The following is a 14,072-nucleotide window of genomic DNA, read 5'->3' as shown; positions in this document are numbered from 1 at the left end:
ACATTAAGAGTGTCAAAACTTAAGCAAGCAAAATTGTGAATAAATTTGATTTAAAATTACTTAGTATGGAATACTATTTAAGGACATAGTTATATTATTTGTTTGAAAACGATAGGACAATTCTAACATGCCTGAATTTACAGTAAGAGATCTCTTTTACTTTCAGACGAACAAACGGAACGACCATATTTATAAAATCTTTGCTTTTAATAAGTGAATTATTTACTAAGTATATTTGCGAAAACTTTTATTTAATAGATTCTTCCAATCTTTAACACTTACAAAACAGCCTGCTTTATTGCTTCAAGATCCATGTCAGATCTAAATAGGAAATAAATGTCTATATATGAGCTCAAGTTTTCCAATGAATAAATGTTTAAAACTCATAGTGCTCCAATAATCCATAATAAACTCTCATTGACCAGAACAATAAGACCCATTATTTTACTGTATGAAGAATAAATTCATTTTTTTATTTCATGTTGCTATTTGAATTATATTGAAGTATTAAATTTCTATCTACAGCATGACCCTCAAAAAAGTATTTTTAAGCATCTGCAGCCCTTATTTCTCAATGAATTATTAAAAAATGCATATGTCCTTGTTCTCTATAGTATTCCACGTAAGTAGATATAAAAATATTTTTTTTTACCTCAATTAACACCGGAGATTTTTAGTGCTAAAGTTTTGAAAAAGTGACTGAGGAAAAAGTAACTTTTAACATGAAACGACTTTTTTAGTAAAATTAAGCTAGAAATCCTTTTATTTTTGTTACTAGCAGAAACTTTATACAAAAATGAAATAAAAAATTTAGTTTTTGAGTAAAAAGCATTTTTTTACACATATTTTTTGAGTCTTTTTAGTTTAATGATATTTTGAAAAACTTACTTATTAGGCAAAATTGTTTAAGATTAAGAAACCAAATAAATCTCTATGAATATAGCAGGAAAATTGTTTTTGTTTCACAATCCTAACTTTAATAACAAAAAAGTTATAAAGAAAACAAAAAATAAACGTAATGATTTCTTAGTCTAAAAAGCTTAATTTACCCCCTATTAAATAATTGAGATGTCAGAAAAGTAGGCGGAGCAACTGTCATAATTAATCCTTTTCTATAAATAAGGGTTAATAAATAACCTAAAATTTGCAAATAATCAATTCATTCAGTAGTATTTTTTGCCATTAAAAATTTATATTTTTTGGTGGAATAAAAAAGAAATATTTAGTTAACTTGTTTTTCTTTGTGTCTCATTATTCAGTTGCCAGAAAAACACAATATAACCATCCAAAAAATAAGAGAAACAAAAAAAAATTTTTTTTCTCAGTCACTTTTTCAAAACTTTAGCTCTAAAAATCTCCGGTGTTAATGGAGGTAAAAAAAATTTTTTTTTATATCTACTTACGTGGAATACTATGGAGAACAAGGACATATGCATTTTTTAATAATTCATTGAGAAATAAGGGCTGCAGATGCTTAAAAATACTTTTTTGAGGGTCATGCTGTATAAAACAGAAAATTTAAATTTATAATATAGTAAATAAAAGAAAACTTAGTTTTAAAATAATTTGATACTAGCGATACATTCATAATGTGGTTGGATATTAAATTAAAATTTAACAGTTACCTAAACATTTTAACCCTTTCAGGACGACAATTTGAAATAAAAATATTAAGATCCTAAAATAGTTTAAAGAAAGAAATCGTCAGGGAGAAGATAATGGAAGAATAGGGTTAATAGTCAGAATTCAGAAAACCAATAGAAAGTAAATAAAAAATTGAATAAACCTAGCTAATAGCGAGATAATTATATCGAGCCCAACTCTAGTATGTAAATATTAGACAATTTGTCACATGGCCCAGACGAATGTCACAGAGTTTTTAATTAGAATTATCATTCAGGAATCTAAAGGGATAAGACAATAGCTGATGAATTGATGAACATCCCTAATGTTGATGCACAAAATTATCCTTGCTGTTGATTACATTTAGTGGTTGAAAAGATCGTACGCTCAACCTAATGAACGAACCAATTAAAATTCAATGAAAGTTACCAACGTTTTTAGGCCAACAAATAAGAAAACGTTATTATAAAAATTTAGGGACTAGTGTAATAAACAGCCCATTGTCCCCTTCCTTCTTAATTACCATTGCTCGTGGCTTCAATCCTATACTTAAAGTGATTTGACTATTTATTCTATCAGTGCAGGAGCCGTATTAGCTGTTTTTTTTATAGGGATGGAAATTGCTTATGGGAGGGTTGGGGTCCTGGTTCACTCCCACATTTTGGTTATGCCAAAATGGACGTTCCTTGAAATTTTTTTTATTTCTTAATTTTATCTATTATTAGACTTGAAAAATAGAAAATATAAAAAAAATATCAATTAAGGACAAACAGGGTAAAAATGTGTTTATTTATAAAGTACGAATTTCATGTATATGTTGATACACAAATGCTTTCTTAAAATGGTGAAATATTAGCATATTACTCATCCCGATATGATGTAATCAAAATACCCATTATTTTTTTGTTTTAATTGTTGAAATATAGATATAAAAATTAAAACGTGCGAAAAATCTTAAGGATGATATAAAAAGGGGGGGAGGGGATAATCTAAGATAATTGTGTTCAAATCTTCTTTTAATTAACCAAAAATGTTTTAAACAAGTCATTCAAATTAGCAACAATAAAAACAACAAACAAATAGTACTTTGTTCTTAAAATGCTACAGGGATATTTTACTAAAATAAAATGATATTTTTTCCAAATTAGATAAGCTTTCCTTGTAGTTCTAAAGACACATGAATGTTAAGTACTGCTCTAGTCCCTAAGGTCTTTTTTTAGACAACGAATGAGAGATTTGGATAAAAACTTAAGATTAGTTATACTTTAGATTTAATTTAAATCTTAAAGTCCCAAACCTCCAAACTTAAATTCATCTACTCTTTTTCTGGGAGTAAGGGGACATTAAGCTGTTTATTAACTAGTCCGTAAAGTTTTATAATTATGTTTTCTTATTTGTTGGCTTAACAACCTTGGGGACTTTTATTGAATTTTGATTGATTGGTTTATTAGGTTGGTTGTACAAACCTTTCAACCACTAACTGTAAACTACAAAAGGGGCCATTATGTGTATCATCATTGGGGATGTACATCAATTTATCAGCCATTGTCTTATCCCTTTAGATCCCTGACACTTTTTAAAGAATATTATTATCCTCCCGTGATTTTTTGTGGTTTCTATTGTACCAAAGTGTCCTCAAACAAATCCTTTTTTTGTACCGAAGATACTCTATAACTACGGTTTGCTCTTGCGTACCTTATTCATTGTAAGCTAGGGATAAAACCAGGGTAAAACAGAACTACCCTATCTGTTGATTACAATTTGTGGTTGAAACAATTAGACACTCAACGTAATGAAACAACCAATAAAATTTCAATAAAAGTCCCTAAAGTTGTTCTGCCAGTAAGTGCAAAAATGTTATTATAAACTTTTATGGGACTAATGAAAAAATCAGCCTAATTTCCCATCCCTCTCCGATTTGTTATTGCTGTGCTTGTTATATATATAAAGTGTGTTACCTTTTTTTATTTTTATTATTATCTGGCCACAACTTGTTCAAAAATGCTCAAAAATCAGACCTTTTTCGACCGAAGATGCTCAAATGGTTCCTTTACAAGCCCAATCAATCAGTTTTAAGATATCTTTATATTTCAAGGAAAATTGATAAAAATACTAAAAAATGGCAAATTTGGGTGTTACCTTTTATATGTACAGATACCATAAAATCAACAGAAAAAAATACTTATTTTTACTTTTCTGTCATTTTTAAAGTTTAATTCTGTTAAATTGGATATTCTTGAAGGGATTTATGCATTGATTATACTGAAACATAATATTAGACAGAAATTAATGTATTTCAAAGAAAGAAATTTTAGAAAATAAGAAATTCGACCTCTATCACTTCAGAGGACAGCTGCCAACCTCCAGTTGACAGGATGCAATTAAATACATGTTAGCAATAATAATTAGTCCAAAAAGTAAAACAAAATTTTTTTAATATGGTAAAAAAATGATAATCTAAATCTTAATTTTGGGGATGATGATCTTAAAGACGCTCTTGCTGTTGGTGATGATGACCCAGATGGTATCCAAATACATGAGCATTATGACAACTAATCTATTAAACTATGGTCCGATTTTTATATTTTTAGCATTCTCCAATCAAGAGAAATCCCAAAACATACAATCATAGTTTTTAAATTCTCCAATTCATATAGTAAATATAGTAGTTTTTAAAAGATGGTTATATTTCTTGTTACAACTTTTAATTGGAGGCTGCTACAAATACAAAAAATGGACCATAGTTCAATAGATGAGTTGTCATAATGCTCATGTACTTGGATACGATCTAGGTCATCATCACCACCAGTAAGAGCGTCCTTCAGATCATCATCCCCAAAATTAAGATTTAGATTATCATTTTTTTACCATATTAAAAAATTTTTTGTTTTACTTTTTGGGCTAATTATTATTGCTAACAAGTATTAAACTATATCCTGTCAACTGGAGGTTGGCAGCTGTCCTCTGAAGTGATAGAGGTCAAATTTCTTATTTTAAAAATTTTCTTTCTTTGAAATACATTAATTTCTGCCCAATATTATGTTTCAGTATATTTCAATACATAAATCCCTTCAAGAATAGCCAATTTAATAGAATCAAACTTTAAAAATGACAGAAAAGTAAAAATAAGTATTTTTTTTGTTGATTTTATGGTATCTGTGCATATAAAAGGTAACACCCAAATTTGCTGTTTTTTAGTATTTTCATAAATTTTTCTTGAAATATAAAGATATCTTAAAACTGATTGATTGGGCTTGTAAAGGAACCATTTGAGTATCTTTGGTCGAAAAAGGTCTGATTTGTGAGCATTTTTGACCAAGTTGTGGCCAAATAATAATAAAACATAAAATAAAGTAACACACTTTACATGTCCTCGTTTAAGCTTGGAGCTATTTGTCTAAGTCACAGTTGCTCTATAAGGTTTAAATTATTACATAGACTTAGAGTTGTTAAAAACTCATTTACAATAGCTTACAGGTTTCATTTTAGACATCTTTTTTCTCTTCTTGAATCTATATCTTATGAACCGATTAAGATCTTCTTTATAGTGAGTCTTCACTTAACACTGGGTATAGTGTTAGGCTATTTTATTTTTTTTCTATCTCTTTCTCTGTTTCTTATATATTATCTAAATTTATTGCTCTTTTAATTTTACTGTTCCACTTTTTAGAAGCAAAGCTACTCTATAATGCACATTGTCTATCTGTTCGTCCGTTCGTAACGTATTATTAAAGACAGACGGATGAATTTTTTTGGTGAAGATTTGCAGTATCAATGAGCATGAAGTGTTGTTATCATCCTTCAATGTCTCTCTAGATGTAATAATGTCTATTGTGTGTACTGTAATGTCTTAAAATGTACATAAACCTACACTACATTATAAGGTTGAAACTGGGTGCGCCCGAGTTAAGAAGGAACACCACAGTTCTTTTATACGAAATTTGATTTAGTACCCCCCCCCCCCCCCTTCCATACCGGGAGGAAGGGGACACTGGGCTGTTTATTTCACTACACCACAAAGTTTTTAGGTTTTCTTATTAGTTGGTTTAACAAACTTGGGGACTTGTATTGAATTTTGATTGGTTGGTTTATTTAATTTAGTATCTAAACGTTTCAACCACAAAGTGAAATCTACAGAAAGGGTAATTTTGTGTATCATCATTGGGGATGTATATCAATTTATCAACCATTTATCTCTTTAGATCCCAGCCCCCTTACCATTTCATTGTTTGTTTATAATGTGTCTAATAACCATTGCCTTTGCAGCAATTTTAGAGATATTAAAATCATAGTATTATTCTAACAATTTTGGACGATTTTTTATTTCTGAATTCTGAAAGAAAAAATCACGCGTCTCCTTGTCTAATTACCAGCGTATTATTGGATGTCTTTTGGCAAGGAGAAATATGATTGGTTCATTGTTAGATACTTATATCTTTCAAAATCCCAGTATGCCCTGCTTTTTTTCATTTTGAAATGTGCTATTTTGGATGTTCAGTGCGCAAAAAAAGGGAAAATACCAAGAACAGGCAATTTTGGTTTTTTCACGCTGTGATGTGCAGGTGTCATTAAGGATATTTTTCAATAAATTTAATTTATTGTTTAATGTTACATTTAAAAACAAAAAAAAGGCATTGGACTGTAAATTACACTGGCACCCAAAGTTTTATAACCACGCTGTCTAGACTTTTCAGCCAATAATTTTGTTTATCATCAATGACCATGTTTTTTAAACGCTATACTATAGCTAATCTATAAAACAAAGTAGAACGATGTCTGTTTGTCTGTCTGTCTGTTTGTCTGTTTGTAACGAAGGATCTCGCTAACCACTGAACTGATCGGGTTCTCCTTAATAGGGTATCTTCTCATAGGTCCCAGGAAGGTTATAAATATTTTAAGGGAGGTTACCACCACCCTCGCAAGAGAAATCGACCCTAGAAAAATATTACCCCCCCCCCATAAAAAAAAATTTAATTTAATTATTTAAAACTAATATTAAAAATGGGCGAGGAATCCCCCCCAAAAAATCTTTTAAAATCTAAATTAAGAAATTGTGTTATCCAATTCAATTCCCCCCTCCTCAAGTTCCCCTAGAGGCCTCTAGGGACGTAGCTGCTAGTACAAAATAAAGAGACAATAAACAAAATTAAACTAAATGAAAGTTAATTGCTACCTTCAGGGAGGGAAGGGACAATGGGCTGCTTAGTAAACTAGTCCATACAGTTTTATCATAACGTTTTCTTAATTGTTGGACAAGCAACTTTGGAAATTTTTATATTATTTTATCGCCCATTGTCTTTTCCCTTTAGATCCTTGCTCTTTTTCTGACTGCCATTAATCAGTTTGATTGCTTGAGGCTTAACTTACTTTTTATACAGGGACTTGTCAATAGAAAATTAATCTCGTAATGTGCGCAATATTATTTTAAAATTTTATTACAATATTCGTGGTAAAATTTTTGTAGTACGATGCTATACATAATTTTTCAGTATAGCTGAAAATCGGTTATAATCAGCGAATATTAATTGGTTTCGAAGCCATACTGGAAATGAGATGGAAGGGAAAAAATATAAGACGATTGTAGAATAGTTTGAAATTCTAGCAATATTATCTAGCAATTATTTGGGGGAAGAATAAGTTGAAGATTAAAACAACCTCCAATGTACTATCCCTGGCAAAATAATGAATAAATAAGCATAGAGGGAGAGGACATGTGACTGTTTATTAGAGTGTCCCAAAAGTTTAATAATAACGTTTTCTTATTAGTTGGCTTATCAACTTTGGGGACTTCTATTGAATTTTAATTTGTTCGTTTATAATGTTGAGTGTCCAAACGTTTCAACCAATAATTGTAATATCTAGAAGAGGAAATTTTGTGTATCATCATTGGAGATGTACATCAATTTATCGGCCATTGTCTTATCCCTGAAGTATAATGTATAAATAAGCCATTATGATTAAAAGATGCAAACTGCGTTGAAAAGCAATATTTCATAACAAGCAGAGAAAGGGAGAGATATTCAGCAATTTTATTTAAATTGATTCATGGATTTTTTGTGGAATTTATAGAAAATTTAAATTATGAAATAACTTCATCAGGGCTCGTTCAAGCTGCGCTTCATGATTGATCATGTTCCTTTATACTGAACTTTTTATTATTCAAAAAGGAATAAGAAACAATTTATTTTGGAGGCGGATTGTTTTATTTTTTTGTAGGGTAATTACCCTCCCCTAAATTATTTATAAATTTTTCTGAACACATAAGAAGTTTTACAGTAAAAGAGAACCTTATCGGTTCAGTAGTTAGCGAGATCTTAAAGGTGCAGACAGATATTCTCTTTCTTCTATTAAAGGTTAAAAATTAATAAATATAAGTTCCATAAACAAAATATAAAATGAATTAAATTACTAATTATATGTCTTATATTTTCTATTTAATAATAATTCTATTCATTCATTCATTTAGTTAAATTTATTACTTTGTTAACTATTGTATTATTTTTAAGCTTATATTTGATATGAATTGGCTATCTGCAAATCTATTGGTAGAAGAACATTAAAAAAAATCAATTACCCTATCCCTATCTACAGAAATACATCGTTAGACACTAGATAGGGAGGGGTCATTGGGCTGTTTTTATACTAGTCACCAACGTTTTGTAACGTTTTCTTAGTCATTGGCTCAAAAACTTCGAGACTTGAAGTTTGATTGGTTGGTTCAAAAAGTTGAGTGTCCTTACGTTTCAAACCCTAATTGAATCTACAGAAGGGGATTAAGTTATGTAGCTACCAAAGGTATAATTTTTCATTAAAAGAATTACGTTATCCATTGTACTACTCTTACAAAATTCTAAATTTGAAATGTTTATGAATATAATTATAGTTTAAAGTGTGAGCTAAAATAGGCAGTAACAGATAAATTAATGAGCTATCCAATTCTCTGAGCCTTTAAAAACATTAGTGTTTCTGTGTGAAAGCTTAATAATTAAAATAAAAATAGCCATAACCTAAAAAATTGTTCTAAAGAAAAGTTAGTTTGTCAGCAATATTAAAATCTTGCGCATCCACTCGTTGTCGGGGAGGTAATAGGTTCGAATCTCGACTTAATTCCCGTGATAATTAAAGACGTTAATAGTTGTACCTATTTGTTAGAGCAATGGGTAATGGGTAATGCATTGGCCCATAAAAGCGTAGCAAATTGCAATGCATAGTTGGGTTTCTGCAATATCTATAATACAAAGAAGAATTATGTCTGTCCGTCTGTGTCCGTCTGTCCGTACGTCCTTCCGTTCGTCTGTCCCTTACGATCTCGGTAACCACTAAACTGATTGGATTCTACTCTTCAGGGAATTTACCTACTGGTCTTGTGGTGATTTTATGTTATTTACATGGGGGTGGGACACCCCTAACCCCCCCCCCCAAAAAAAAAAAAAAACGTCATTTTTTTAAAAATCAATTCGAAATTTTTATTCATTTTTTTAATTACCTCTTGGGGCAGAGCCCGTAGAGGCTAGGGGCGAAGCCGCTAGTTTGTAATATAAGTGACTTGGGACCAACTATGAATATCTGTCTCTACGTTGTTATCGACTTTCAACCAAATATAGTTCGATAATATGACCTTTTTTAACACAATATAGTCAACATTTTGCTAAAAAAAGTTATTCTAAAGACTTTGTAGCAATATCATGCCAAAAAAAGTTGCATCAAATGCGTAAATGCAAATTTATTGGCGGATTCTATAGTTTTCACATATCCTAATATGACATTAGCTTTTGAATCTATGTACACCTTGTATTATGGTGTTAAATAAGTTTTATAATATACTTAGGAATTGTTTTACATTTGCCCTTTGAGGTGTGTATGCTTGCTTAATGAATACATTAATAGAAATTTCATTTTGCCTATAATATAAAAAAATTCTGGGTCCTTCGTTTGAATCAAGCAAGTTCCATGTCAAAGAATGCCTCAATCTTCTGGGCAGGTATTCATTCATTTTTTTTAAAATAGCGAAAGCCCCTATATATTGGAGCATCAATTGCTTGAATTAGAATACAAAGTGAAAAAAATTTGATATTTCGTATTAATAGATATTCATAAAATCACTGTTTATTACACTAGTCTCCAAATTTTAATAGGTTGATTCATTAAGTTCAGTGTTCAAACGGTTCAACCACTAATTTTAATCAGAAAGGATAATTTGTTTATCATAATTAGGGATGTATGTACAAATTAATCGGTCATTGGTTTATCCCTTTAGATCCCTGCTCCAAAAAAGAACATTTGTTACTAATGTTCTACTTATAGACATGTTCGTTTTTGTTCTCCATAAAAATATACTTGGCTAAAAAAGGGTTAAATATCAAAAACATCCGGGAAACTAAAAAGTCACGTTTGAATTTCTACACGTTTTCATTGCAGTGTGCATATAACAATAAAAAACAACAGATAGATAAAAGCTTTTTTAAATTATGATTCTTAAATATTTCTATATCCTTTTGAATAGATATCTTCTTTATAATTCACTTTGTCTGGGTTTAAAAGCATTCTGGCAGTCCTGGAAAATTTTATGTATGCTATTTAGGACTGATTTTATGGGAAGTTTTCCTTAAAAGCAGTTTGTAGTGCTTATAAAAAAATGACGTCATACAATACAAATAGCTAATGAAAGGCCAGTATACATCTTATCATTGGTCGATTACACTGGCCTATCATTAGTCAGTTGTTTTGTTTGACGTCATTTTTTATAAGGCACTATAATCTGCTTCAAGATTCCCTGGAATAATTAGTCTATAACTCTATTTAAAGACTGTTCGTCTATCAATAGCACAGATGCTCTATTATGAACCTTTTCATTCTTGTTCTGGGTAAAGTACTCTACAGTAATTACTGTTTACTTAAAATTTATAAATTATTTTTTAAGATTTCCACAAAGAATTTTTCAAAATTAGTATTGCTCTATACACCTCAAGATATGTTTTATTTAAATTGAAAATTATTGATTTTATGCTGTTTTTTAATATTTTGTTATGCCTCTTCACGAGAACACTGCACGTTTTGTGTGCGCGCATGTTGTAATCATAGTTTTGTGTGCGCGCATGTTGTAATCATAGTTTTGTGTGCGCGCATGTTGTAATCATAGTTTTGTGTGCGCGCATGTTGTAATCATAGTTTTGTGTGCGCGCATGTTGTAATCATAGTTTTGTGTGCGCGCATGTTGTAATCATAGTTTTGTGTGCGCGCATGTTGTAATCATAGTATGCACCAATTTAGAATCAACATGTGCATAGATATAGGAATAGGTAAAATTTTAGCCAATTACTAAATATCAGATTTTTTTGAGCTTAATTACTGTACTTTTGCAATTGACAACATATGATGATGTTTAGCCAGCCATGTTATTTTATTTAGTCTTTTGAACTCAACAAAAAAATGTATTGATATTTTATCCAATAATATCTAAAATTTCATAGTTTTTTCCATACTATAAAAAATGTTGAAACTTTATATTTTTATCGATTATTAAACATAAACCCAGTATATTCAGCAGAAAAATACTCAAAATCACTACTGGAAGGTGCTTAAAATCACTTGCTCTCGTATGTGCATAGTTTCATAGGAAAATTTTTTAAAATGAATATGGAAATTTTGAGAAAGATTATTTTTTTCTAGTGTCTTATCCCTAAATTCATGGTTTAGCAGTTGTATAAAATTATAAAAAAAAATGTTTAATAGAAGCAACTGTCCTTTTTATTTGCTTTTTAAAGATAAATTTAATTAATAAGTTTACAGTGTTTTGAAAAAGACTTTTCCAGAATGGCTTCGAAAAGATTAATATCCGAAGGATAAGGAACGACTCTCATCTATACGGAAAAATCATGTATACCATCGTATTATAGATAACTTTTCACAAGTATTAAAATAAAAATATTAATACCAGTTTTGTATACCGACACGGCTCCTCGGAGCTAACCAAAATGATTTTAATCTTAAAATTTTTCATTTTAATGTTTGCATTAAGCTGTCTATAATACGATGCGATAAATAACTATTACAATATTATAACAGCAAAACTTTTAGTTGATAACAATGTCGATACATCAAATTCAAAGGTAGAAAGGTGTCGGTATAAAGTCAGCTTTGAACACTTTAACACAAAACACAAATGTCATTTCACTTAAATACTTTTAAACAAAATTTTATGAATTAAGTTTCATAATCTATTTTTTTTATAACACAGCAAATTTTTAATTGTGTACTGTTAGACCACATAAAAATAATGAATTAATTCAACTAAATTCATTTTTAAAAGCGAAGCTTTTCTATCATTAGGGTCGGCCCATCCGTCCGTACGTCCGTCCGGAACAAATAGCTTTTTTCGTTAATTTATGTTTAAATATTCCTATCGATTTCAAACTTTGTATGGTGATTCTTATAGTGGTTGGGTACGAATTAGAAAATGTAGCAACTGTATAATCGTTACCAGAATGTCCTTACGTCAATTTTAAACATGTTGAATTTTTATTTTTAAAAACAATTTTTTACGTTATATAATTATCCGATTAATACAATTTTGATATGAATACTAATTCCTAGGACAACAGAGCATAATTTTAAACGAAGCATCTCTATAATCACCTAAAAATATAAGTATGTCATTAAACATTATCATTATTTAAGCAGTTTATCAACAAATTTATTTACAATTTTGTTTCGACTTTTATAAATCTATATTTGATTATTCAGTTCTGACACTCTACAAGTGTTAATGTTTGTTTGTTCATTTCTTTCTAAGCTTTGCTTTTTGGAAGTTTTCATCCTTGTTTAGTTTAAAATTAATCAATGTGGAGTATGAAACCATTTCAATATTTTCAAACAACGCAGTAATTTTGTTCGTATTTTTATACCTTAAACGATTAAAATATTGAGCAATTAAAGAATGTCTACTACAAAAGAAAACCAGCGGTAAGAGAAATGATTAGCTGAATCGCTTCACTCACACACAAAGACAGACCGTAGACATCCTGTTATTTCTATAGTTAGCGTCGTATCAAAATTAAAGATGATTCTAAATGATATAATTATCCTAATCATATTCTAAAAATAAAATTTTAAATTACTTTAAATTTCTTATATATCGATTTAATAAGAGTAAAATAGCTGCACAACAAAAACACAAGGATGGCAACATCCATACAAATGACAAATAAATCAAGTTATAAACACAGCTATAAAATTTTCTAACTTTTTAAATGGCACAAATATGCAAATTTTGGTGACAAAAGTATTAGATCCTTTCATAAAGTAGTAAGGTTTTTTTGTCTGAAGCGTAAAATTTCAATGACTACTGAACCGATTGAGTTCTCCATTTTATGGAGGTTTCTTATTGGTCCCTGAATAGTTTTAGGCTATCTATTTCTGATATCTAAGTTTGGTTTTAGACTTTTTTCCTACTTTCCCTACTTCTTCGAATACATAGCTCCTAAATGCTAAGAACGCAGCTGCTAGTTATCATAAAAAATAATTGAAAGCAAACTTAGATATTAGACATCAATTCTTGTTTTTACTAAACTTAGATATTAGACATCAATTCTTGTTTTTACTAGACTTAGATATTAGACATCAATTCTTGTTTTTACTAAACTTAGATATTAGACATCAATTCTTGTTTTTACTAGACTTAGATATTAGACATCAATTCTTGTTTTTACTAAACTTAGATATTAGACATCAATTCTTGTTTTTACTAGACTTAGATATTAGACATCAATTCTTGTTTTTACTAAACTTAGATATTAGACATCAATTCTTGTTTTTACTAAACTTAGATATTAGACATCAATTCTTGTTTTTACTAAACTTAGATATTAGACATCAATTCTTGTTTTTACTAGACTTAGATATTAGACATCACTAAACTTAGATATTAGACATCAATTCTTGTTTTTACTAAACTTAGATATTAGACATCAATTCTTGTTTTTACTAAACTTAGATATTAGACATCAATTCTTGTTTTTACTAAACTTAGATATTAGACATCAATTCTTGTTTTTACTAAACTTAGATATTAGACATCAATTCTTGTTTTTACTAAACTTAGATATTAGACATCAATTCTTGTTTTTACTAAACTTAGATATTAGACATAAATTCTTGTTTTTACTAAACTAAGATATTCTTTAAACTAAAACAACTTACCGTGGCTTCTTTTCCAGATTTGTATGAGGGAAGTGAGTTTTGTGGTGGTGATAGCTGTTGATGCTGACTGTGTGGGGACAGTTGTTGATGTTGGCTCACCTCTGGCGGCTGCTGAGACTGGCCTACTGCACCTAGCTGCTGCAGACCTCCTGACAGATATTTATAATATACTTTAACTATGTAGAATAATTGGTGTTAAAATGATAATATAGCAATCTTTCCGGAGAGGAAGGGGACATTGGGCTGTTTAT

The 14,072-nt window shown here is 29.6% G+C and overlaps 1 protein-coding gene across 6 annotated transcripts in view; it reads right to left on the bottom strand.

The window, feature by feature from the left end:
* Positions 1 to 14,072, bottom strand: part of LOC145332707 (uncharacterized) — an 82,673-nt gene that overhangs the window by 50,884 nt on the left and 17,717 nt on the right. For all 6 annotated transcript variants that reach the window (XM_080177727.1, XM_080177728.1, XM_080177726.1 and 3 more), the window contains one exon: positions 13,822 to 13,973. In XM_080177727.1, coding sequence (XP_080033853.1) covers positions 13,822 to 13,973 — 152 coding nt within the window. The remainder of the gene's footprint in view (positions 1 to 13,821; positions 13,974 to 14,072) is intronic.

The sequence above is a fragment of the Acartia tonsa genome, chromosome 11 (assembly GCF_053477335.1).
Source record: "Acartia tonsa isolate MP-2025a chromosome 11, ASM5347733v1, whole genome shotgun sequence".
Lineage (NCBI taxonomy): Eukaryota > Metazoa > Arthropoda > Copepoda > Calanoida > Acartiidae > Acartia > Acartia tonsa.
Note: the sequence above shows the minus strand (reverse complement) of the source record. Positions and strands in the feature narration are given on the sequence as shown.